The sequence below is a fragment of the Hypanus sabinus genome, chromosome 5, assembly GCF_030144855.1.
Source record: "Hypanus sabinus isolate sHypSab1 chromosome 5, sHypSab1.hap1, whole genome shotgun sequence".
NCBI lineage: Eukaryota > Metazoa > Chordata > Chondrichthyes > Myliobatiformes > Dasyatidae > Hypanus > Hypanus sabinus.
In genome coordinates, this window is record NC_082710.1 from 15,317,499 (window position 1) to 15,344,312 (window position 26,814).

The 26,814-nt window shown below is 42.0% G+C and overlaps 1 protein-coding gene across 2 annotated transcripts in view; it reads left to right on the plus strand.

The window, feature by feature from the left end:
* The window catches only part of erap2 (endoplasmic reticulum aminopeptidase 2), an 81,153-nt gene that overhangs the window by 24,050 nt on the left and 30,289 nt on the right, over positions 1-26,814 (plus strand). For both annotated transcript variants that reach the window (XM_059969442.1, XM_059969443.1), the window contains exons 4-9: positions 1,305-1,439; positions 10,838-10,958; positions 11,436-11,590; positions 22,018-22,131; positions 22,215-22,346; positions 24,875-25,006. In XM_059969442.1, coding sequence (XP_059825425.1) covers positions 1,305-1,439; positions 10,838-10,958; positions 11,436-11,590; positions 22,018-22,131; positions 22,215-22,346; positions 24,875-25,006 — 789 coding nt within the window. The remainder of the gene's footprint in view (positions 1-1,304; positions 1,440-10,837; positions 10,959-11,435; positions 11,591-22,017; positions 22,132-22,214; positions 22,347-24,874; positions 25,007-26,814) is intronic.

Genomic DNA, 26,814 nt, shown 5'->3' on the forward strand with positions numbered 1-26,814 from the left:
ACTTATCAAAGTCCAAACCACTTTGTGCACAACCGTTGGAGCTTAATTACTGAAGTCTTCTGGCCACCATTCGATCCCCTCCGAACTCCTCGACTCGCAGCTCAGGACCCTCCAAAGTGGTCAACCAAGCACTTCTAGCTTCATCCCCCCTCCTCGGAGTACCTCCGGGCCTCGGACCCCCACTTGGGGTCCGTTCCTCGCCCAGCTTACAGCATTGCGTCCTCTCTCTCAACCCCCTTGCGCCGATCTGCCCAAAAGCCCGTCAACAAAAGCTTACAGACTCAGAAGAAAGAACATCAATCCCCATTTGGTTTACAAAGGAATACCATTCTTGTTACCAGTAAATTAGCATTCCTGCTAGTTAAAACCAAGAAGCCCTTTTGATTACATACACAGTAACAAAGAAAACAGAAGAAAAAAACCCCTTTACACATATTTTGCAAACTTTTTTCTTATCTGTCTTTATTACACATCCACTGTCTGTTAATACTATATGGATTGATTTCACATCCAGATGAAAAATAGGTCTTAATCCTCATTAGATCATCTAAATTTTCATTCCTAGTCTGTTTCAGGATTTTCATTTGATTCAATGCTTAAGACTGAATTGCAGTCAGCGGTAGAAATTTGAAATGTTCCAATGATGTTAACAAGAATTGCCATTTCCTCAAATTCTTCATTTCTTAGCATGTTGTTCAACATATCTTGCCTTAATGTCTTAAATTTCTCAGAAATGTCATATTTGAAATCAGAGTATTGTTGTAATATTTTTGGGGCAACAAATCCATATCTGTATCCATAATACTATTTGATTCTATGTTAATTGTTACAATTTGTAACAAAGTTATAACTTGAAACACTGACAATGTAAATTCATTGAAGCTCTAAAATGTTTCAAAGTAAAGGGTGTGGTACATTTATTATTTAGAAAAAATATGGATTATATTCACTAACAAATGACAGGATATTTCACAATAATATTAATATAGATTTCAAAATTATATTAACATACTGGATAAAAGAAAATTCAGCTGCAGGGCAACAAAGACTATGTGTGTGGGAGCATTTCAGTTACTACGTGGCCACAACATCTACACAGCTTAGAGAGAACAGTGCACTTATGGGGTCAGTAGAATAATACTATATGAATGCTGTATGATTATTATTATTATTATTATGCCTTCCAAATTGGGTAGCTAACATTTCCATTGAGTATAATTTGTATATGGATGCTTTACAAATGCATTAAATGTTGTTTAAAAATATATTTTACCACCTTTAGTGATTTATTTATTTTTTTACAGATTAAGTCTTTGCCAACAGCAGACGGACTTTTTGAAGATCACTTCGATGTGAGTGTAAGGATGAGCACGTACTTAGTGGCGTTCATTGTTTGTGATTTTAAATCTATCAGTGCAGTGACATCAACAGGAATTAAGGTGAGCTTGTGTTGTGGCATCAACTGTACTTTATCAGAATTATTTCAGTTGACGGGTATCTGGGTGAAGTGCTAGCAGTCCGCTCAATGCCATCTGCAGGCTCCTGGAAATGTCGATATTTCTAGATAAGGCAATTTCGAAAGGACAATTTGCTTTCGATAAACAGGCCTCTTTAAAAATGTTGTGATTTTTAAATTTACTTTATTTAGAGATACTGCACAATTACAGGCCCCTACCAACCCAACGGACCTGCTCTGCCCAATTGTTTAGAGACAGTGAGGAACAGGCCCTTCAGTCCTAACGAGCCACACTACCCAGAAACCCACTTTTTAAGCCCTAGCCTAGTCCATAAGACCATGAGTCACAGGAGCAGAATTAGGCTATCTGGCCCATCGGGTCTGCTCCGCCATTTAGTCATGGTTGACCCTTTTTTTCTATCTCCTCCTCAACCCCAGATCCCGGGCTTCTTGACAAACTTTTGATGCCATGTCCAATCAAGAACCCATCAACCTCTGCCTTTAGTGTCATGGAAGGATTGTCTGTTGAGTCTCTGTGGTTGGAAGTTAGGAATAGGGAGGGGTCAATAACTCTACTGGGTGTTTTTTTATAGACCACCCAATAGTAACAGGGCCATCGAAGAGCAGATGGGAAACAGATTCTGGAAAGGTGTAATAATAACAGTGTTGTTGTGGTGGGAGATTTTAATTTCCCAAATATTGATTGGCATTTCCCTAGAGCAAGGGGTTTAGATGGGGTGGAGTTTGTTAGGTGTATTCAGGAAAGTTTCCTCACACAATATGTAGATAAGCCTTAAAGAGGAGAGGCTGTACTTGATCTGGTATTGGGAAATGAACCTGGTCAGGTGTCAGGTCTGTCAGTGGGAAAGCATTTTGGAGATAGTGATCATAATTCTATCTCCTTTACCATAGCATTGGAGAGGGATAGGAACAGACAAGTTATGAAAGCGTTTAATCGGAGTAAGGGGAAATATGAGGCTATCAGGCTGGAATTTGGAAGCATAAATTGGGAACAGATGTTCTCAGGGAAATGGACGGAGGAAATGTGGCAAATGTTCAGGGGATACTTGCGTGGCGTTCTGCATAGGTATGTTCCAATGAGATGGGAAAGGGTGGTAGCGTACAGGGTCTGTGTTGTACAAAGGCTGTTGAAAATCTAGTCAAGAAGAAAAGAAAAGCTTACAAAAGGTTCAAAAAAATTAGGTAATGATAGAGATCTAGAAGATTATAAGGCTAGCAGGAAGGAGTTTAAGAATTAAATTAGGAGAGCCAGAAGGGGCCATGAGAAGGCCTTGGTGAGCAGGATTAAAGAAAACCCCAAGGCATTCTACAAGTATGTGAAGAGCAAGAGCATAAGACGTGAGAGAATAGGACCAATCAAGTGTGACAGAGGAAAAGTGTGCATGGAACTGGAAGAGATAGCAGAGATAATGAATACTTTGCTTCAGTATTCACTACGGAAGAGGATCTTGGCGATTGTAAGGATGACTTACAGTGGTTTGAAAAGATTGAGCATATAGACCATAAGACAAAGGAGCAGAAGTTGGCTATTCAGCCCATCGAGTCTGCTCTGCCATTTGATCATGAGCTGATCCATTCTCCCATTTAATCCCAGTCCCCCACCTTCTCACCATAACCTTTGATGCCCTGGCTACTCAGATTACCTATCAATCTCTGCCTTAAATACACCCAATGACTTGACCTCTAGTGCCGCCCACGGTAATAAATTCCGCAGATTCACCACCCTCTGGCTAAAAAAATTTCTTCACATCTCTGTTCTGAATGGGCACCCTGCAATCCTCAAGTCATGTCCTCTCGTACTAGACTCCCCCACCATGGGAAACAGCTTTGCCACATCCACTCTGTCCATGCCTTTCAACATTCGAAATGTTTCTGAGGTCCCCCCTCATTCTTCTAAACTCCAAGGAGTACAGTCCAAGAGCGGTCAAATGTTCCTCATATGTTAACCCTCTCATTCCCAGAATCATTCTAGTGAATCTTCTCTGAACCCTCTCCAACACCAGCACATCCCTTCTTAAATAAGGAGCCCAAAACCGCACACAGTACTTTATGTGAGGTCCTACCAGTGCCTTATAGAGCCTCAACATCACATCCCTGCTCCTATACTCTATTCCTCTAGAAATGAATGCCAACATTGCATTCGCCTTCTTCACCACCGACTCAACGTGGAGGTTAACCTTAAGGGTATCCTGCACGAGGACTCCCAAGTCCCGTTGCATCTCAGAACTTTGAATTTTCTCCCCATTTATAGTCTGCCCATTTATTTTTTCGACCAAAGTGCATGACCGTACACTTTCCGACATTGTATTTCATTTACCACTTCTTTGCCCATTCTCCCAATCTATCAAAATCTCTCCGCAGACTCTGTTTCCTCACCACTACCTCCACCTATCTTTGTATCATCAGCAAACTCAGACACAAAGCCATCTATTCCATAATCCAGGTCGTTGATTATACAACGTAAAAAAGAAGCGGCCCCAACACGGACCCCTGTGGAACACCACTGGTAACCGGCAGCCAACCAGAATGGGATCCCTTTATTCCCACTCTATTTCCTGCCAATCAGCCAACGCTCTATCCATTTATGTAACTTTCCCGTAATTCCATGGGCTGTTATCTTGTTTAGCAGCCTCATGTGAGGCACCTTGTCAAAGGCCTTCTGAAAATCCAAATACACAACATCCACTGCATTTCCCTCGTCTAGCCTACATGTAATTTCCTCAAAAAATTGCAAAAGGTTTGTCAAGCAGGATTTTCCTTTAAGGAAACCATGCTGAGTTCTGCCCATCTTGTCATATGCCTCCAGGTACTCCGTAACCTCATCCTTCACAATCAACTCCAACAACTTCCCAACCACTGATGTCAAGCTAACAGGTCTATAATTTCCTTTTTGCTTCCTTGCCCCCTTCTTAAATAGCGGAGTGACATTTGCAATCTTCCAGTCCTCTGGAACCATGCCAGAATCTATTGACTTTTGAAAGATCATTGCTAATGCCTCCGCAACCTCCACAGCTACTTCCTTCAGAATACAAGGGTGCATTCCATCTGGTCCAGGAGATTTATCTACTCTTAGACTATTCAGCTTACTGAGTACTTCCTGAGATGTTAAGAAAGAGGATGTGCCGGAGTTTTTGGAAAGCATCAAGTTGCATAAGTCTCTGGGACTGGATGCGATATACCACAGGCTACATTGGGAGGCGAGGGAGGAGATTGCTGACCTTCTGGCAATGATCTTTGCATCATCAATGGAGATGGAAAGGGTTCTGGAGGATCAGAGAGTTGCAGATGTTGTTCCCTTATTCAAGAAAAGGAGTAGAAGTAGCCCAGGAAATTATAGACCAGTGAGTCTTACTTCAGTGGTTGGTAAATTGATGGAGAAGATCCTGAGAGGCAGAATTTACGATCATTTGGAGACATATAATATGATTAGGAATAATCAGCATGGCTTTGTCAAAGGCAGATTGTGCCTCACAAGCCTGTCTGAATTTTTTGAGGATGTGACTAAATGTGTTGATGAAGGAAGAGCAGTAGATGTAGTGTATATGGATTTCAGCAAGGCATTTGATAATGTACCCCATGCAAGGCTTATTGAGAAAGTAAGGAGGCAGGGGATCCAAGGGGACCTTGCTTTGTGGATCCAGAATTGACTTGTTCAGAGAAAGCAAAGAGTGGTTCTAGACAGGTCATATTCTGCACGGAGGCTGGTGACCAATGGTGTGCATCAGAGATCTGTTCTGGGACCCCTACACTTTGTGATTTTTATAAATCACCTGGATGAGAAAGTGGAGGGATAGGTTAGTAAATTTGCTGATGACACAAAGATTAGGGGTGTTGTGGATAGTGTTGGAGGGCTGTTTTGATAGGATGCAAAACTGGGCTGGGGAGTGGCAGATGGAGTTCAACCCAGCTAAGTGTGAGGTGGTTCATTTTGGTAGTTCAAATATGATGGCAGAATATAGTATTAATGTCAAGACTCTTGGCAGTGTGGTGGATCAGAGGGATCTTGGGGTCTGAGTCCATAGGACGCTCAAAGCTGCTGTGCAGGTTGTTCTCTGTGGTTAAGAAGGCATACGGTGTATTGGCCTTCATCATTCGTGGTATTCAGTTTAGGAGCTGAGAGGATCCTGCTCAGGCCCCACTTGGAGTATTGTGCTCACTTCTGGTCTCCTCACTACAAGAAGGGTGTGGAAACTATAGAAACGGTACAGAAAGATTTACAAGGATGTTGCCTGGATTGGGGGGGCATGCCTTATGAGAACAGGTTGAATGAACTCGGCCTTTTTTCCTTGGAGCGATGGAGGATGAGAGGTGACCTGATAGAGGTGTATAAGATGATGAGAGGCGTTGATCATGTGGATAGTCAGAGGCTTTTTCCCAGGGTTGAAATGGCTAATACAAGATGGCATAGTTTTAACGTGCTTGAAAGTAGGTACAGAGGAGATGTCGGGGTAAGTTTTTTACTCAGAGAGTGATGAGTGCGTGGAATGGGCTGCCGGTGACAGTGGCGGAGGTGGATACGATAGGGTCTTTTAGGAGACTCCTGGATAGGTACATGGAGCTTAGAAAAATAGAGGGCTATGGGTAACCTTAGGTAATTTTTGAAGTAAGTACATACTCGGCACAGCATTGTTGGCCGAAGGGCCTGCATTGTGCTGTAGGTTTTCTATGTTTCTAAGTTTCTAAATACACCCAATGACCTGACCTCCACAGCTGCATGTGGCAACAAATTCCACAAATTCTCCACCCTTTGGCTAAAGAAATTTCTCCACATCTCTGATTTGAAAGGGCGCCCCTCTATCCTGAGGCTGAGCCCTCTTGTCCTAGACTCTCCCACCATGGGAAACATCCTTTCCACATCTACTCTCTCAGCATTTTAACATTCAAAAGGTTTCCTCTTTCATGGACAATTTGCAATGACCAATTAACCTATTAACCATTGCATCTTTGGAATGTGGGAAGAAAGCCACATGTTTATGTGAGGATATACAAACTCATTTGGATTTGGATGGGATTGGATTTGATCTCTGAATTACATAAGAACATATGGAGTAGGAGCAGGAGTTGGCCATCCTGCCCATCGAGCCTGCCCCGCCATTCAATAAGGTCATGGTTGGTCTGTCCATAAACTCAGCTCCATCTACCTGCCTTTTCCCCATAACCCTTAATTCCCTTACTATGTAAAAATCTATCTAACTGTATCTTAAGTATATTTAGTGAAGAAGCCTCAACTGCTTCCCTGGGCAGAGAATTCCACAGATTCACCACTCTCTAGGAAAAACAGTTTCTCCTCATCTCCATTCCTAAATCTTCTCCCCTGAATCTTGAGACAATGTCCTCTAGTTCTAGTCTCATCTACCAATGGAAACAATATACCTACTATCTTATCTATCCCTTTCAAAATGTTCTATGTTTCTATAAGATCCCCTCTCATTCTTTGGAATTCCAGAGATGTCCCTCAGCACAACAGCATGCTGCAATCTTTCACCATTTAAATAATAATCTGCTGTTCTATTATTCCTTCCAAAGTGGATGATCTCACATTTACCAACGTTGTAATCCATTTGCCAAACCTTGGCCCACTCACTTAACCTATCTATATCCCTCTGCAGACTCCACATCCTCTGTTCAATTTTCTTTTCCACTCACTTTAGTGTCAGCAGAAAATTTTGCTACGCTACACTCAGTCCCCTCTTCGAAATCATCAATGTAAATGGTAAATGGCTGTGGGCCCAGCACTGACCCCTGTGGCACCCCACTCACCACTGACTGCCAACCAGAGAAACACCCATTTATACCAACTCTCTGCCTTCTATTGGTTAAAGAAACCACTATCCATGCCAATACACTTCCTCCGAATCCATGCATCCATTTCTTATTTATAATTTTCTTGTGCGGCACCTTATTGAATGCCTTCTGGAAATCCAAGCATTTGACATCCACCTGTTCCCTCTATCCACTGCACTCATTATGTCCTCAAAGAACTCCAGTAAGTTTGTCAAACAGGACCTGCCCTTTCTGAATCCATGCTGCGTCTGTCTAATGGAACCACACCTTTCTAAATGTTCTGCTATTTTTTCCTTAATGACAGCTTCAAGCATTTTCCCGACTACAGATGTTAAGCTAACTGGCCTATAGTTGTCTGTTTCTAGTCTGCATCCTTTTTTAAAAAGTGGCATGACATTTGCTGTCTTCCAATCCACCATGACCTGCCCAGAGTCTAGAGAATTTTAGTAAATGATTACCAAAGCGTCTGCTATAATCTCCGCCAGTTCCCTCAGCACCCTGGGATGCATCTTATCAGGACCAGGGGACTTATCTACCTTAAGGCCCTCTAGTTTGCTCATCACTACCTCTTTAGTAACAGTGATTTTATCGAGGTCCTCTCCTACCATTTTGTCGATAAAATCATTCTTTGGCATGTTAGACATGTCCTCCACTGTGAAGACGGACACAAAATAGTCATTTAATGCCTCAGCCATTTCCTTATCACCCAATATCAATTTCCCCTTATCGTCTTCCAAGGGACCTACATTGACTTTAGCCATCCCCTTCTGCTTTACATATTTACAAAAGCTTTTGCTATTGGTTTTTATATTTTGTGCTAATATACTTCCATACTCTATCTTCCCTTTCCTTATTTCTCATTTAGTTGTTCTTTGTGGCTTTTTAAAGTTTTCCCAATTCTCCAATCTCCTGCTACTCTTTGCAACTTTGTACCCATGAGCTTTTAATTTGATACTATCTTTTATTTCCTTAGTTATCCAAGGCTAGCTCTCCCTCACACTTACTGTCCTTACTTTTGACTGGAATATACTTTTGTTGAACACAGTGAAAAATTTCTTTGAAAGTATTCCACTGTTCCTCAACTGTCCTACCAAATAGCCGGTGTTCCCAATCCACATTAGCCAACTCCTCCCTTAACCTGTTGTAGTTTCCCTTGTTCAAACTTAACACACTAGTTTTAGATCTAATTATTTCATCCTCCATATGTATGCGAAATTCAATCATACTATGATTACTCTTTCTAGGAGGATCTTGGACTACAACATTGTTAATCTTACCTGTCTCATTGCACAGGACTAGATCTAATATAGCATTTTCCCTTGTAGGTTCACTAACATGCTGCTCAAGAAAGCCATCACGGATGTATTCTATGAAGTCCTCCTCAAGACTTCCTTCACCAACCTGATTCACTCAATCTTTGTAGAAGTTAAAATCCCCCATGACAACTGCTGTTCTGTTCTTACAAATCTCAATTATTTCTTATTAATCGCCTCTGCCACTGCAATATTTTTATTAGATGGCCTATAGACAACTCCTGCCAGTGATTTTTTTTCCCTTTACTATTCTTAATCTCTACTCAGATGGACTCAACATTCTGCTCTGTAGATCTTATATTATCTCTCACAATTGCCTTGATCTCATCCTTAATTAAGAGCGCCACCCCAACTACTTTGCCTTCCTGCCTATCTTTTTGTATTGCCTGATACCCTTGGATATTTAATTCCCAGTCATCTCCATCTTGCAACCAGGTTTCTGTAATGACCACTAAATCATATGCCTTGGTACTAATCTGTGCCATAAATTCATTAACCTTGTTTCTAATACTACGGGCATTTAGATAAAGTGCCCTTATACTCGTTGTCCTTTTAGAATCTAGTGACCTATGCGATTTTTGCTTTTTACTTTTATGCACTCCACTCGTACTCTTTTCTCCACTATCTCTGGTCTCTGCATCACTTCCCTCTTCCTTTCTGTGTGGATTCCCAACCCCCGCCATATTAGTTTAAATTCCAACGCCCTGAGCTGTAAATTGCTGTGCTAGTGACTATGTTTCCATGGCTCCCACCCATGTGACCAATTAACTTACTAATCCTTATTTAGGAGGGAACAGGAGCACCCACAGGAAACCTACAAGTTAGTGGGCAGAATGAACATCTCCTTACAGACAGTGGCAGATTTGAACACTTGGTCGTGGATGCTGTAATAGTTTTATGCTATCCACTACATTACCAATGCTATGACTGTTGACACTGTCTGCACATTTTTATCTCCTTTAGTTGACAAAGAGGCTTATTTTACACTTGTTCACTAAGAATTGGGCAGCCTGGTAATTAAAATGGCAGCGGGACACTCACCTCAATATTTCTGAGTTACTACTACGTTAGCTGCTGAGATAACTACATCATGAGAGTCACCTACTGGGAACCAGATCAGTTTAATCTCTCAAGTTCAATGGTGTCATGTTAATGCAGTGACTTTAGTTGTCAAGGAAAGTTCATTGTGTAGAGAATGTGGTCTCGTAGGGGGCCAGCTTAAATTTAATAGTTTATTTCATCATTGGTGTAGAAGTAAGCATAACACTATTACAGCACCAATGACCTGGGTTCCTTCCTCAGCTGTCTGTAAGGGGTTTATATGTTCTCTCTCTGGGTGCTTCTATTTCCTCCCATATCCTAAAGATGTCAAGGATTGTAGGTTAATTGATCATATGGGTGTAATTGGGCAGCACAGATTTGTTGGGCCAGAATGGTCTGTTCCCATTTCATTGTTGGAGCCACAGCCCCCATGGAAAGGCTTTGGCCCTCTCCCATCCTAAATCTTCCTTTCGTAACCTCTGGAACTTCCCTGCCTTTCCACTTAATTTACATTGTCATAATAATTCATAAAATTTATCAATGACAATTCCCTTAGGGGTCTGCTGATAGCTCCCTGGTGTGTAATTAAGTGGTTCTTGAATTCATTCGATGAATTCAATGGAATGAATTTTGGACGCCGCGCATGGTGTGTCAATACGTGCGGTACTTGCGGTATTACAAATCCGGACCGGTACTTGCTGGAGTTTAGAAGAACGGAGAAGCCTATTGAATATTGAAAGGCCCAGATATAGTGGTCGTGGAGAGGAAGTTCCCAGAGGTTGGGGAGCCTCCAGCCACAGGACACAACCTCGGAACACAAGGACATCTCTTTGGAACCGAGATGAAAAGAGGAATTTCTTTAGTCAGAAGATGGTGAATCTTTGGAATTCATTGCCACAGACGGCATTGGAGGCCAAGCCATTGGGCTTATATAAAGAGGTTGATAGCTTCTTGATTAGTAAGGGCTTCAGTGGTTATAGCAAGAAGGCAGAAGAATGGGGTTGAGAGGGATAATAATTCAACCATGATGGAATGGAGCAAACTCAGTGGACTGAATGGCCTAATCCTGGTCCTGAGTCTGATGGTCTTGTGGACTTATTTCTGAAAACCCATCTTTCAAATGAAACATAAAAAAATTTGCTGGTTTCTGTATTCTTTTATCCTCCTGTTCATTGGATATGCAGGCACACAACAATTATTCATGTGTCTTGTATTCCAATAGGTGTCAGTATATGCTGCTCCAGATAAATTGAGTCAAACACACTATGCTCTGGAGGTAGCAGTGAAACAACTGGAATTTTATGAACATTACTTCAATATCCGCTACCCCCTTCCAAAGAGTGGTAAGTCAAACTCAAGCTTTCAATAAAGATTTGAAACAAAAGAAATTGTATGGTCAAGTGGGATCAAAGGCAGAGATTGATTTGACATCTGAAAGCAGAACGGCAGGGAAGAGAAGGAAGAAAGGTTTATAGGGGATGGGGACATGAGGTAATGAAGAAATTTGAGTGCGTGGGGGGGATTTTATCTGGCTTTGATTATTATCTGATCCTCAAAGTACCTCCAGTTGTGAAGCATTCTTTCACTTAGAAAAGTTAAATTATAAGTACAATTTACTTAATTATTGGATAATATTTTACTCCGTTAGATTAAGGGCAAATTAGTAAATTAATGAGAAGTTTCTCAAATGTGATTATTGTGAGAACTGCTGCTTTATAAAAGGCAGTGTTCAGATAAATGCAGCTCAAGGTTAATGGGGACATACTTTGATAATATATTTACTTTGAACTTTGATACAGTGAGAACTCATGTTTTTTTAGATCTAGTTGCTCTCCCTTATTTTGACATGGAAGCCATGGAAAACTGGGGATTGATCACTTACAGACAGACTGCATTACTCTACCATCCAGCAACCTCCTCAGTATCAGACAAGCTGTGGATTACCAGGGCGATAGGCCATGAATTGGCACATCAGGTATTGTTGAAATGTGCATTAATGTCTGCAGTGTGCTTCATAAATTTATTGTTTGCCAATTGGCTTCAAAATGTTATCAGTACAGTTTTTAATTCCAGGAGGCAAGGCTCACAATATTTGCTTAAAAGTCAGAGTCAAAGAGTACTGCAGCACCAATACAAGCCTTTTGACCCATCTAGTGTAGGATGAATTTACAGCTCCATTACAAGTATGTGTAATGAATTAACCAAAATTATTAATAGTTTTACTCTAAATGTTATCTATTATCTACCAAGTTTTATTTTCTAGGTTGATGTTAAAGAAACATAACATATTACGAAGTTGTTTAAACAATTTGGACAAATTCCAGAGTTACATCACCACTTTAGAAATTAAAACATCACTCTCTTTATAACATGACATTACATGGTTTCCCTTGGGTCTAATGGCATCTAATCTAATGGCAGACCTGTTAATATATTGCATCGTCCTAGGGATCTCAGTGACTCACGCACCCCTCAACCATGACAAGGTGACGATCCTCAAAGAATGGATCAGACTGTGTCTGCCTCATCACAAAGCCTGTCTGTGTTATATTAGAGCCTTCTTGCATCCCCCACACGTTGGTCCACTGATTCTTCCCCATCGTGCTCAGCTTCCTGTCATCTACAAACTTAGAGATCTTTCATTTAGTCCCCTTATCAAACCATTCTTATGTATTGTGTAAAGATGGTGGGTTCCAATCACTGATGGGAATGGTTAAACCATCAGTTACTGTTGCCACCTGGAGAATTCCCATTTATGGAACTGTTACGAACCCCGTAACTGGGTCACTTACCAGCAAAGATAGAGACGTCCGTTGGAGTCTGGTGATACTATTTTTAACAGTATTTATATGTAAGCGATCCCTCTTTGTCCAAACAACATTTCAAATTCTGCCTCTTCACAGCACACCCTTGAATAACATTAGCGTGTGGGGCACCTTTACATTCCAAATCAAACTGTAATTGATTCGCAGGCACAGTGTTAACAAGCCATTGTCCCTTCAGCCTGGTTACTGCTTCTGACACCAATCCAGACTTTAAATTTTCTTCATTCAATTCAGGAACTACACTATTCCCTTTTCCTTCAATAATAATATCCACATCACCACCTTTTATCTCCTCACTAACTTTTAACACACCTTCAAACACTAACAACTGGGAATTCCCACTGGTACCAAGGTTAACCCCTTCTTCACTGAACCAAGTCCATCTGACCCACAAGGACTGCATTCCTTTTTAACTGAATCAAATACCTCATGCTTTTCCTGAGTTTCATTACTAGGTTCAGTACCACGTGCATCCACATCTTGAACACACTGAAACGGGACATCTGCCTCTTCCAGGCTTTCAATACCCGTCCCCTTTTCAAATTCTAAGTTCCCCTGATCCTCCCAGTTACTCTCTGGGTAACTCCCTTCCGGAGTAAACTCAACCCTGCGGGCTGAAACAACCTCATCTGCTGACCCAGCAGACTTCTTCAAGGTAATGGCATCCTTTTCATCTAGGACTGCCCTTATTTCATTATTGGGAACACCTTTGAAATTTTCAACTTCAAACAGTTCTGTCAAACCAGACAGATCATCCATGTCCAACCCTGGACCTTCTAACAGCCTTACCTGTTTCTCATTTTTACTCCTTGCCTCTATAAATTTCCTCCTGGCTAAGGGCAGGTCTACCTCCTCTCCCTTACTCTCTTTCACTTTCCTATTCTCTGTTTTACCACCCTCTAACCCCTCTTGGTACAGGGTAGGTAAAAACGTCTCGGCCAAATCGATACTGGCCTGAATTAAACTGGTTTCTTTCTCAGCTGCCTTTCTCGACATGCTGCGAGTGATCGCGCATGCAGGACAGATCTTGGAATCTAGGGGCGGGTCCTCAACACTTACAGGCTGGCTCGGCAGCTCCATGGCCGGCCAAACTTCACCACCAGCTAAATCGTTACCCAGAAGGATGTCTACGTCAGTTCTCGGAAATTCTGATCGCACCCCTATTTCAACTGGTCCAGATACCAGCTCACAACTTATAATGATCTTATGCAAAGGCACAGCTTCTGTCCCTTTTCCTATGCCTCTCAAAGCTACTCTCCAGTCTCGGGACCAAAATCTAGTACCTTACTGAGAATCAATGACTGCTCAGCTCCAGTGTCTCTCCAGATCCGCACTGGAACTGGTGTTTCTCCCTCCTTCACAGACACGGTCCCTTCTGAAATAAACTTCTCATGCCCCTCTCGTATTCTGTCCACCTGAGGCTTTCTCGTCGATTTACTGATCAACACAATACATCCTGCAGGGACTGCTGCTTTCCCTTTTCCTGTCTCCTTCCTTAGAGCAAAGCACTTGGATGCAATATGACCCACCTTTCCACAATTAAAACAGGTCAAACCAGGACCCCTCCTGCCGTCTTGCCTTTCTTCCTCCTTATTTTTACCACTAGCTCCCGGCTGAATCTCTGCCTCAGCCGGCGGGCTTTCTCTACCGTTCCTATGGTCTTTCTGGTAACTCTTATTCGAGGAAAACTTTGTCTTGTGGGTTAGGGCATATTCATCTGCGAACCTAGTAAATTCGGATATGGACTTATTCGGCCTCTCATTCAAAAGATCCGGATATCATCCGAAACACAACCTTTAAATTCCTCAATCAGCATCAACTCCCTTAAACGCCAAAAATCTTCTTCCACCATTTCTGCTGCACGCCAACGATCCAAGAGCACACCCTTCTCATAGGCAAACTCTGCATACGTCTGAGTCCACACTTTCTTTAAATTTCCGAACTTTTGTCTATAGGCCTCAGGTACCAATTCGTAGGCCCGAAGAATGGCCTCCTTTACTCCCTCATAATTCTCCGACTCCTCCTCCTCCATGGACAATGCCACATATGCCCATTGTGCCTTCCCTTTTAACACACTTTGTAACAACGCCACCCACTGATCTCTAGGCCACTTCTGACTCACTGCCACCTTTTCAGAATGCAAGAAATAACTATCAACATCCGTCTCCTCGAACTGAGGTACTAACCTAAACTCCCTACTAACATTATATCTCTCCTCTCGGTCTGGCCCTTGAGCTCTTTGCTCTTGCCTTAACTTCTCCATGTCCAGCTCATGTTTCCTCTGTTTCTCCTTCTCCCTCTGGTTTTCAGCTCTTTCTTTCTCCTTTTCAGCTGCTTCCAGCTGTTTTAACCTAATTTCATGCCCCTCTGCTTTTCAGCTCTTTCCTTCTCCTTTTCAGCTGCTTCTAGCTGTTTTAACTTAATTTCATGTTCCAACCTTAATTTTTCCAACTCTAACTGAGCCATCCCACTAGCTGGTACCTTTTCAGGGATATTTTCCAATACCTCAGCCAAAAACACATTCTTCACAATATAATACTGAGTTATGGCCCTCCGCAACTCCTGCTTTTTCATCGACAGCCTCACCTCTGCGAGATTTAGTCCTTTCGCAATATTTATCAAGTCCGACTTTGTGGCAGCCTCTAGTGCCTCCGGAGTTGGGTTTTTTAATAAATTCGTCTATGTCCATCTTTGCTGGTTTCCCGTCTGGTTACCTGCGCAACCAGATCCAAGTTTGGACTTAAAAGCCTGATTTACTGTCCCTCCAATTTGGTATCAGATCTCGAGACGAGACCCCACGTTGTTACGAACCCCGTAACTGGGTCACTTACCAGCAAAGATAGGGACGTCTGTTGAAGTCTGGTGATACTATTTTTAACAGTATTTATTAGCAAAAATACACAAAAATAATATCAATGCAAATATACAGATAATACACGTCGTCAATACTAAACCTAAAAGTGCGGGTATAATAATAATCAATAAGAAATAAGCTCTATCATTGTCTAGGGGATAATGAATTGTCGGATGGAAATATAAAGTTCGCTGCAGTTCACACAGGCTGCCGTCGTTTGGGTGTCGCTGGACAAAAGAGAAAAACTTGCCGACTTTCCTTTATGATTTCGATCCGTCAGGTGTCTCATTGTCGTGGTCGTTCAAGTGTGACCTCTCCTTTAGCTAAACCGTTCTTCCGCGATGAGCCCGCCACCCAGGCAGGGGAGGACACACACGAGCTCCCGCCGGCTTTCGCTATAAAATGCTGTCACTGGATTTCTAGCGTTTCTCCTGGTGTGTCTAAGGGGTGTTCCCCAGACCCGTCTTTTATCCTCACTCACGGGGTCTCTGATGTCAGTCAGGTTGAGATGATGCAATCCCTCAACCAGACCACTCTGGTTGTCCCCTGAGGGGTTTCAATGAATAGTACAGTACTCAATACACAATTCCATCTCCAAGAGACAATAGCAGTAATCAGTGGTTCCATTCCGCTTATGTCAGGAGACATTCCAAACCTTGTGTATTCTGCGTCTCTCTCTCTCTCTCTCTCATTTCCTGGGTCTCAGACCCGAAATAATAGTGATCTTGCGATTCTCAAAAAGGAGGGGGCGACTTTGTACCCTTCGGCCCCTCAGAGTTGCTCCACATTCGTAACAGAACAAACCCTTCCCAACTGACAGAAACACTCAGGCTGGCATTAAGAATTCAGAGCATCATGATTAGAATGGTAAGGAAAGACGTCCATTAAATTGAAAAGTTACGGAGAAGATTTACAAGGATGCTACTGGGTTTTGGGGACCTGAACTATAGGGAAAGGTTAAATAGGTTTGGACTTTATTCTTTGAGCATAGGAGAATGACGAGAGATTTAACAGAGGTATACAAAATCATGAGGGGTATAGATATGGTCAATGCAAGGAAATTTTTTTCCATTGAGTCTGGGGTGAACCATGAACTAAGGATGAAAGGTAAGAGGTTTCAGTTGAAACTTCTTAATTCAGAGGGTGGTGTGAGTGTGGAATGAGCTGCCAGCCAAAGTGGTGGATAACAGTTTGATTTCAGCACAAGATACATTTAGATATGGATGTGCATGAGAAAAGAATGCAGAGTTGTGATGCAAATGTGGGTCGACGGGACTAGGCAGAATAAGTTTGACGTTGAGTAAATGGGCCAAAAAGCCTGTTTCGTTGCTGTAGTGCGCTTTAACTTGAAAGCAAGGCTTCCCAGCCTTCTTTATACCATGGGACAATAACATTAAGCATGGGGTCCATAAGCACCTTGTGTGGAGCCAGAACAGATGGGGGAGATCTTCAATGAATTCCTTGCATTTGTATTTACTAAGAAGACAGATATAGAGTCTATAGAAGTGAGGCAAAGTGGCATCAACTTCATGGACCCTGTACAGATTACAGAGGAAGAGGTGTTTGCACCATGAGGCAAATCAGGGTGTAGAAATCCCCTGCGGCTGATGAGGTGTTCCGTGGACCCAACAGGAGGCAAGTGCAGAAATTGCCAGGGCCTTAGCAGAGATATTCAAATCATCCAAGAGAGGTACCAGGGGATTAGAGGATAACCAATATTGTTCTATTGTTTAAAAAAGGCTCTAAACAGTAACTAGGAAATTATAAGCTGGTGAGTCTGACATCAGCTGTGGGAAAGTTATTGGAAGGTATTCTAAGGGACCGGGTATATAAGCATTTGGATGGACATGGACTGATTAAGGATGGGCAGCATGGCTTTGTGTGTGGTAGGTCATGTCTAACCAATCGTACAGAGTTTTTTTTCCAAGAATTTACCAAGAAAGTTAATGAAGGCAAGGGTGTGGATATTGTCCACGTAGACTTTAGTGAGGCATTTGACAAAGTCCTGTGTGGGAGGCTGGTCAAGAAAATTTAGTTGCTCAGCATTCAGGAAGATGTGGTAATGTGGATTAGACTTTGGCTTTGTGGGAGAAGCCAGGGAGGGTTAGCAGAAAGTTGCCCCTCTGACTGGAAGACTGACTAGTGGTGTGTTGCAGGGGTCAGTGCTGGGTCCTTTGTTGTTTCACATCTATATCGACGAACTGAATGATAATGTGGTTAACTGGATCAGCACATTTTTGGACGACGCCAAGGTTGAGGAGGTAGCAAACAGTGAGGAGGGCTATCATAGCTTGTAGAGAGATCTGCATCAGCTGGAAAAGTGTACTGAATAAATGGCAGATGGAATTGAATGAAGAGAGGTGCAAGGTGTTGTCCTTCGGCAGGACTGACCAAGGTAGGTCTTGCGTAGTGAATGGTGGGGCACTGAGGAATGTGGTAGATAAAGGGGTCGGGGAATAGAGGTTCATAATTCATTGAAAGTGGTGTCACGTGTAGATAGGATTGTAAAGAAAGCTTTTGGCACATTGGCCTTCATAAATCAAAGTATTGAGTACGGAAGGTGAGATGTTATGTTGAAGTTGTGTAAGACATTGGTGAGGCCTAATTTGGAGTATTTTGTGCAGTTTTGGTCACCTACCTACAGGAAAGATGTAACAAGGTTGAAAGAGTGCAAAGAAAATTTACGAGAATGTTGCCAGGTCTGAGTTATAATGGAAGATTAAATAGGTTAGGACAGAAAATTGAGAGGAGATTGATAGAGGTATACAAAATTATAAGAGGCATAGATAGAGCAAATGCAGGTGCCACCGAGGTTGTGTGGGACTACAACACAAGGTCATGATTGAAGGTGAAAGGTGAGAAGTTCAAGGGGAACATGAGGGGAAACTCCTTCACTCAGAAGATCATGAAAGTATGGAATGAGCTGCCAGCACAAGTGGTTCATGTGAGTTTGATTTCAACGTTTAAGATAAGTTTGGATAGGTACATGGATAGTTGGGGTATGGAGAGCTATGATCCCAGTCAGGTCAACGGGAACAGGCAGTTTAAATGGTTTCGGCATGGACAAGATGGGCTGAAGGGCCTGTTTCTGTGCTGTCCTTCTCTGAACTCTTATGAACCCAGGTTGGGATCCCCTGCTCTAAAGCATGATCATATTAGCAGCCAAACAAAAGGAATGATGTTGATGTTGAAGTTGAAACTGAATCATATAGATTTAAAAATGAGTGCTAGAAAAATAACATTTTAATTTTTACATTTTCAGAAAAGTATTTTAAATTTAGTCCATTTCTTATCATACTACTGTCATTAGGTATGTAACCCTTTTCTCAGTTTATGTTTAGTTACTGAAATTAGATGTATATTACCTTAGACAGACAATGTAAAGACAGTCATGGAGGCTTTAATATGCAGGTAGATTGGAATATCATGTTGGTACTGGATCCCAATGGGGGAGTTTGTAAAATGCCTTCGAGATTGGTTTTTAGAGGAGTTCCTGGTTGAACCCACTAGGGGATCAACTATTATGAACTGGGTGTTGGTGCAATGAAATGGAATTGATTAAAGAGCCTAAGGTAAAGGATCATAATGTGATCAAATTACCATAATACCATGAGATACAGGAGCAGAATTAGGCCACTTGGCCCACCGTCTCTGCTGCACCATTTCATCATGGCCGATGTATTTCTGTCTCAGCCCCAGTCTCCTGCCTTCTCCCTGTATCCTTTCATGCTCTAAATAATCAAGAACCTTTCAACCTCTGCCTTAAATATACATAAAGACTTGGCTTCCACACTGCCTGTGGCAACGAATTCCACAGATTCACCACTCTCTGGCTAAAGAAAATCCTCCTCATCAATGCTTGAAAAGGATGCCCCTCTATTCTGAGTCTGTGTCCTCTGGTCTTAGATTGTCTACCATAAGAAACATCCTCTCCACATCCATGCTTATTGAGGCCTTTCATCATTCGAAAAGTTTCAATGAGGTCAGCACTTATTCTTCTGAATTCCAGTGAGCATAGGCCCAGAGCTATCATATGACAAGTCTAAAACTAAAGGGAATAGTTTTAAGGTGATGGGAGGAGGTTTAAAATGGTCCTGAAGGGCAACTGTTTCACACAGAATAGCTGGAATGAACTGCCAGAGGAGGTGGGGGAGGCAGGAACCCAGAATCTCTCTGTTTATCAACACTTCCCAGGAACCTATCATTCACTGTGTACAAACAGGAGAAAATCTGCAGATGCTGGAAATCCGAGCAACACACACAAAATGCCAGAGGAACTCAGCAAGGCAGGCAGCATCTATTGAAAAAAAGTACAGTCAATGTTATGGGCTGAAACCCTTTGGCAGGACTGGAGATAAAAAGCTGAGGGGTAGATTTGAAAGGGGGGGGGGGGTCAGAGAGAAAGAGAGAGAAAGAAATGATTATCGATGCATTAATAATAATCTGTCAAGAAACAGTGGATGCTGGCGTGGTTCCAGAGGATTGGAAAGTTGCAAATACCACTCCCTTCTTCAAGAAAGACGAGAGGCAGAAGAAAGAAAATTATAGGCCAGTTAGTCCGACCGTAGTGGTTGGGAAGATTTTGGAGTTGATTGTTAAGGATGTGGTTTCAGGGTTGTTACATACCAGCAGCAATAGATCACAAATGGAGTCTAGTTTTGATGTTAAAGCCACTCTCTTTATTAGTATCTACTCAAAATATAGAATATCAAACAAAATAAACAGAAGTTAACAGTGTTGTGCGTATATATAGCTCCCAAACTATCAAGTTTGGAAAATAATGCTTAAAGTCTTAAGATGGTAAAGTAGAGAAGTTCAGAAATCCACGGAATAAGTGAGTGAGGGGAGAGATTTGCAAATCCACACGAAAATATAGAGAGAAGGCAATTATGAAGAATTCCACAGATTCCACACTGAGTAAATGAAATAACAGTTGCCCAAGATCTTATCCGTCGAGTTGTTCCGAGATCCACTTAGAAATATCACCAGGTGACAGCCACAGGAATATTGTCTTCATGTTGTTACCACCTAACACCCCGACTTCAGGTAAGGGCCAACAAAAGTGATACCACAACAAATGCACACATATGGATTATACATCCATTGTCCACTGCGTGCCAATGATCAGCCCAATCATTTGAGCATGGGGGAGTTCCAAACCATAGCAGTGACAAGCTGAAGTTCCAACAGCCTGTGTCTCTGTCTCTGTCTCTGTCTCTCTCTCTTGCTTGCTCTCTCTCTCTCTCTCGCTCTCTCTCTCACGCTCTCTCTCCTTTCTTTTTCTATGAAAGTCATAAGCAGGCTGCCGCAGCTTATGACTGACATCATAGTCCCACCTCACTCAGGCATTTAAGCGACACTCACAGTAAACAAACCTGTGGTAACGTAACAGGGTACTGAGAGGCAAATGATAAAACAGGTCATAGTGTGGTTTAATTGACGAAAACTCTTGGATGTTCAGAAGGCCTTTGACAAGGTGCCGCACATGGGGCTGCTTAACAAGTGAAAAGCCCATGATATTACAAGAAATATACTAGAATGATAGAGCAGTGGCTAGTTAGCAGGAGGCAAAAAGCTGGCATAAAGGGAGCCATTTCCGGTTGGCTGCTGGTGATTAGTGGTGTTCCACAGGGGTGAGTGCTGGGACCAATTTTTTTTTACGTTATTTATCAGTGATTTGGATGACAGAATTGATGGTTTTGTGGTCATATTTGCAGATGATACAAAGATGGGTGGAGGGGCAATAGTTTTGAAGGCTACAAAAGGACTTGGAAAGAGTAGGAGAAAGGGTAAAGTGGCAGATGGAATACAATGCTGGGAAGAGTATGGTCATGCATTTTGGTAGAAGAAAAGGGTGGTCTAGTTCTAAATGGAGAGAAAATTCAAAAATCTGAGGTGGAAGGGGATGTGGGAGACCTTGAGCAGGATTCCCTAAAGGTTCATTTGCAGATTGATTTGGTGGTGAGGAAGGCAAATGTGATGTTAGCATTAATTTTGAGATGACTAGAGTACAAAAGCAAGGATGTGTTGTTGAGGCTTTATAAAGCACTGGTGAGGCCTCACTTGAAGTACTGTGAGCAGTTCTGGGCCCCTTATCTGAGAAACGATGTGCTGAAACTGGAAAAGGTTCAAAGGAGGTTCACAGAAATGATTTCAGGATTGAATGGCCTGTCATATGAAGAGTGTTTGATGGCTCTGGGCCTGTATTCACTAGAATTCAGAAGAATGAGGGGTGACTTAATTGAAACCTATTGAATGGTGAAAGGTCTTGATAGAGTGGATGTGGGAGAGTCTAAGACCAGAGGACATAGCCTCAGAATAGAGAGGCATTATTTCAGAACAGAGATGAGGAGGAATTTAGACCAAGAATGGTGAATCTGAGGAATTTGTTGTCACAGGTGGCTGTGGAGCCCAAGTCATTGGGTAAATTTAAAGCAGATGTTGATGGATTCTTGATTAGTCCGGGCATGAAGGGATACAGGCAGAAAGTAGGAGATTGGGGCTGAGAGGGAAAATGGATCAGCTATGATAAAATGGTAGAGCTGAAATGATGGGCCAAATGGCCTAATTCTGCCCCTACATCTAATGGTCTTATAACCTTGAAGGTTTTAACAAATACTTAACCCCTAAGGGAAATTTATGTTTTATCACTTATCAGAAATGAGCATGCTTCCAAAGTGCTCATTGGATCTGGTAATTAATGCTACTGTATATTTTGTGCAGTGGTTTGGTAATTTGGTGACGATGGAATGGTGGAATGACCTCTGGCTGAACGAAGGCTTTGCCAGTTATATGGAGTATGTCTCTGTTGATGCCACCTACCCTGATTTGCAAGTTGTGAGTACCATTTTCTTACTATGAATTGGTTCACGGCTAAATATTTGGCTGAAATTAACTCTTTATTTAACAATCTTTTTCAGGGGGTACAGCTTTTGGGCAGCTGTTTTTCGGCAATGGGAAGAGATGCAATGAATTCCACACATCCCTTATCTACACCAGCAGACAACCCTAGTCAGATTATGGAAATGTTTGATGACATTTCTTATAACAAGGTATGTGGGCAGCATCTAAAGAAATGGAATGATGATGTTGGCTGACCTCCTTGCCTCCCTGATATATGAACACCAAATTCCCTGTAATATGTGAGACATACTGCATCTGCAAACTTGGGTGGTGGTGGTGGTGGTGGGGGGGGGGGGGGGTTGGCATGATACCGTCAGTGGTCAGCGTAACCTGTTTTCAGTACCCGCTGCTGTCTGTAGGGATTTGGTCATTGCTGTCCGTGACTACTGGGTTTCCTCCAGCTGCTCACAAATCGTCCCACGTTTCAAAGTTCCATAGATTAGAGTTTGTAAGTTGTGGGCATACAGTGTTGGTGCTGGAAGGATGGCAACACTTGCAGGCTGTCCCCAGCACGTCCTCAAACTGTGTTTGTTATGAAGTCCAACGACACATTTCACTGGACTTTTTCATGTTTCAATGAACATGTGACAAATAAAAATAAATTTTACCTTCTCAATACTGAGTGGATACAGATACACAGTATATTTAGCAGATATTGAATATTTTAAGGCTGTTTTCAGTGGAGTTTTGGACTCAGGATATCATCACATATGGGTGATCTAAAGGACCCACCATGATATGGAAAGACAAGCAGGTTTGGAGGGGGGGGGGGGTCAGATAATCTACTTTGTTCTGTTCTTATAAAACTGCATTGTATAGACTATATTTGTTTAAAAACAATTAAACTGCTTCACCCCCCCCCCCCACCACATGCACACAAGCACGTCAGTACATCAGAAGAGATTTACACCTGAGATTTAAACGATGATGTAATGAAGTTCGGCATTCTTCCATGTGCTGAATGTGGCTCAATGGAGCAATCGAGTCTCTGTGTCAGACGTTTGAGGTCCCAAGCCACCCCATGGATTTGAGTGCAAAATTCTGGTCTGGCAATTATGTAGAATACCAAGTGAGTGCTATGTTGTTGGAGGTAGAAAAATTTGGATGTCAAATTAATACCCCATTTGCTTGAAGATAAACTGGGGAGACTTCTGCAAGATCTATCACTCAGTCAACATCAGACTGGCTTTATCTCATTGCTGTTTATGTGAACTTGTAGATGACAGATTAGCTAAATATTTCCTGCACTGCAAAGAATGAAGCCCTTGTTGGTCCGGGTTGACCGTGGATGTTGTGTCCTAGTTGTCTATGTGATACGCAGGCCAGGGCAGTATGATGTGGAGAGCAAGTTGCTGTCCATGCAGCAGGCATCCCCTCTCAACGCAGTTGATGAATTCAAGGGAATGGCAAAGATGATTTGGCACCAGTGGCATCATAAGAGTTGACAGTCAACAGGTCTGAATTGTTCCCTTGGGATTTTCTCCCGAAGACTTTCCCATGAGTGGGTATAGCCGCAAGGAAGCTGAGATCAGAGCTTTCAGCTCCTAGGTGGGCTGTTAACCATGGCTGATGAGTCCCATCTGCCCAAACGACTGTTTTTATGGAGCCAGTAATCCCCCTTTGCCTCTTCACCTGTCAGTAGTAAAGGTTCCACCGTGCTTAGTAGCTAAGCCTCTGGTGAAGGCCAGGAACTAGACCTGTTGTCAGAGGCTATTTGAGACGCACAGCATAGGTAGCATTTAGTAGCTTATCCCCACTATCTGCCCTGGCTATGACAAGCTTAAGGAACAAAAGAGATGGCCCTTCTGTTAATGCCACAAAAAGTTGGCTTTAACAGCAAAGATGCCAAATGGTTGCAAACTATTATTTACTGCAGAGGAATTCACCAAAACATATGTTCAAGGCCTTTTCAATGTTTTGAATATACTTTCCAGTTTTATACTTCTTTCTAATTTTCAACTTTCCCAATCACGTGTGAGTATAAATATTTTAATGTTGTTAAAATAGATGGCAGGTTATTGTTTTCACTGTTTAAGAGATGAATTCTTATCCCAAATGGACAAGTAATGTCGAACCTTTAGCAATTTGACATGACTTTTAAGCTTAAATTTAAAAGATTAAACTTGAGGTTAATCCTTCTAGATAATTAGAGCTTTATTGTCATTGCTGGACAATGACCTCCAAGAGGACTTCAACCTTGTTGGAGGCTGCGTACTTCAATGAACCAGACAGCTATGTTGGTTGGAGTCAGGGCCTTGTGGTTTGCCTCTCAGTAGGGTCACCCATGCCAAACAATTCAAAGGGCTTGATGTTGCGGTGTCCGCCGAGGTTGGCAATTAGCCTGCAGACATTTCATCATCAACAAGCACGCACTAAGGATAGCACCTCGACTGGCAGTGAAACTCCTGCAGGCTAATTGCCAAGACAGCTGACAGCTCAGAAAAATTTGTTACGGAAACAGCAATGAAGAATCATTTTTTACAGATAAAGGTGGAGGATCCTCATTGCTGCCCTAAGTGTCAGTGGCATAACAGGCAGCGAAGAAGTGAGGACGAGATTGCAGTGCTGCTCCATTCAGAGTGACCTACTGTTGTACTCAACTGTATTTGTTTTCAAATTTCAATGAATGACTTTATAGATGTTGTACGTAACTCATTGTCTAACTTGTTGAATGTAGGGAGCATGCATTCTGCACATGATCAGAAATTTTTTGACAGAGGAAGTTTTCCAATCTGGCCTGATTCATTACCTTCGAAAATACAGTTATGGGAATGCCAAGAATGAAGATCTGTGGAACTGTTTGGCTGAGGTGAGTGTTTCTTCTGTTGTCTGCCAGCTAATCTGTCAATTACATAAGTGATAAATAACTTGAAGTGAAAAGGTGATTGTGATAAATATTAAATGCTTGATGGATTTCTGTGTATGTCCTTAAACTGTATGATCTAAATTAGTGTGTATTCTTTCTATCCTGAACACATGATTGGGTCATATATTGCAACCAGCCAAGGACAAGGAATTCATCAGGCAGTATACAGAGAACCCAGGAAGGTTTTGTTCAGGGACTGAAAAATATAATATTGCAACCCATCCAGATGGTGTGGGTCCCAGCTCTTTACTTCACTCCTTCCCCTCTACACCTACCCCCCCCCCCCCGTTTCACCTATCACCACTTTCTTACTCTGACTCAACATTTTCCAGTCCTGATGAATAGATTAGGCCTGAAATGTTGACTCTACTCTTTTCCATAGATGCTGCCTAGTCTCCTGATTTCCTCCAGCATTTTTTATGTGTTGCTTGGATTTCCAGCATCTGCAGAGTTTATTATTTGTGGTGTGGGTCCTCTTTACGTCACCAGTCTGCTCATGGTGTGGGGCCTGTTCATTTGGGCTCATTTTAGTTGACAGTGAAGCAGACCTCACATGTAATGTGAAGACTATGAGTGGTCAGGATTAGAATCAGAGTCATGTTTATCTGCCAGATGTTCAAAACATAAAAAAAATATAAATTACAGTAAGAATATATAATAAATAAGCAGTGCAAAAAAAAGTGCAAAATAGTGAGATGGTGTTCATGGTTGATGGGTTCAGAAATCTGATGGTGGAAGGGAAGAAGCTGTTCCAAAAACATTGAGTGCCTGTTTTCAGGCTCCTGTACCTCCTATGTGATGATAGTAATGAGAAGAGGGTATGGCCTGGATGGTCGGGGTCCTTTAAGGTGGATATGTCTTTTTGAGTCATCACTTTTTGTGTGATTCTTTTTGAAAGTTATAGTTGTACGAATCGGTATCATGAAAGTATGATTACTATGTGCACAGCACATCTTTGTTGGCACTGCACGTGCCCAGGCTCCCCAGTGCATCATCACATCTAACTCCTGTGATCAATATTGCAAATCTATCTATTCGATGCACAGTGCTCAGGTTTTTGTATCTACAAGCTACAGAATCCTTTACTGTACACTCTCCACTGAAATACTCGTGGTCTTCCAAATCTGTCAGCAGTCCTGAACTTTTGCATCCAACAGAACACGAGGTGAAGCCTGGGTCCTAATGGTGTTTAAACACCCAAGTGTTCTAATCAGAACCACCAGGTTTAGCAATGAAAACTGATCCATTCTATCTCAGCTACAGATTGCATGGAATTCCGTCATCTCCTTTAGATGGGAATAAAACACACAAGAGCCTAAACCTCAGATAAATCTACAAACAGTAAACAGCTTTATAAAATTGCAAATCGATGCAATAATTTGTTAGATTTGTAGGAATTGCAGGTGCCTTTAGGAGTACAGACACCTGTAGAATCTCTTGTACCTCAAATGGTAATCTTTATTCTGCAAGCTTCAATCATTTCCCTTATATGGCAGCATTATCACCGTGCATGGAGATTCTGCGCCCAATCTGTTTATTTTTGTTTAATGCACCATATTGTGTTTTACGACCTATATTACAGGTCCCATCCTTCATTTTCTGTCACTAGGTCACAGACACCCACTTTATTAGAAGATTTTTTAAACATTTTTTTAACCGGTAGTGTTGTACTGCTTACTTTTAACTTGTGTTGTAAATACCTTATTATTTTTTTCTTAATTTACGAGTGGTAATATTACTTTGTGTGTATT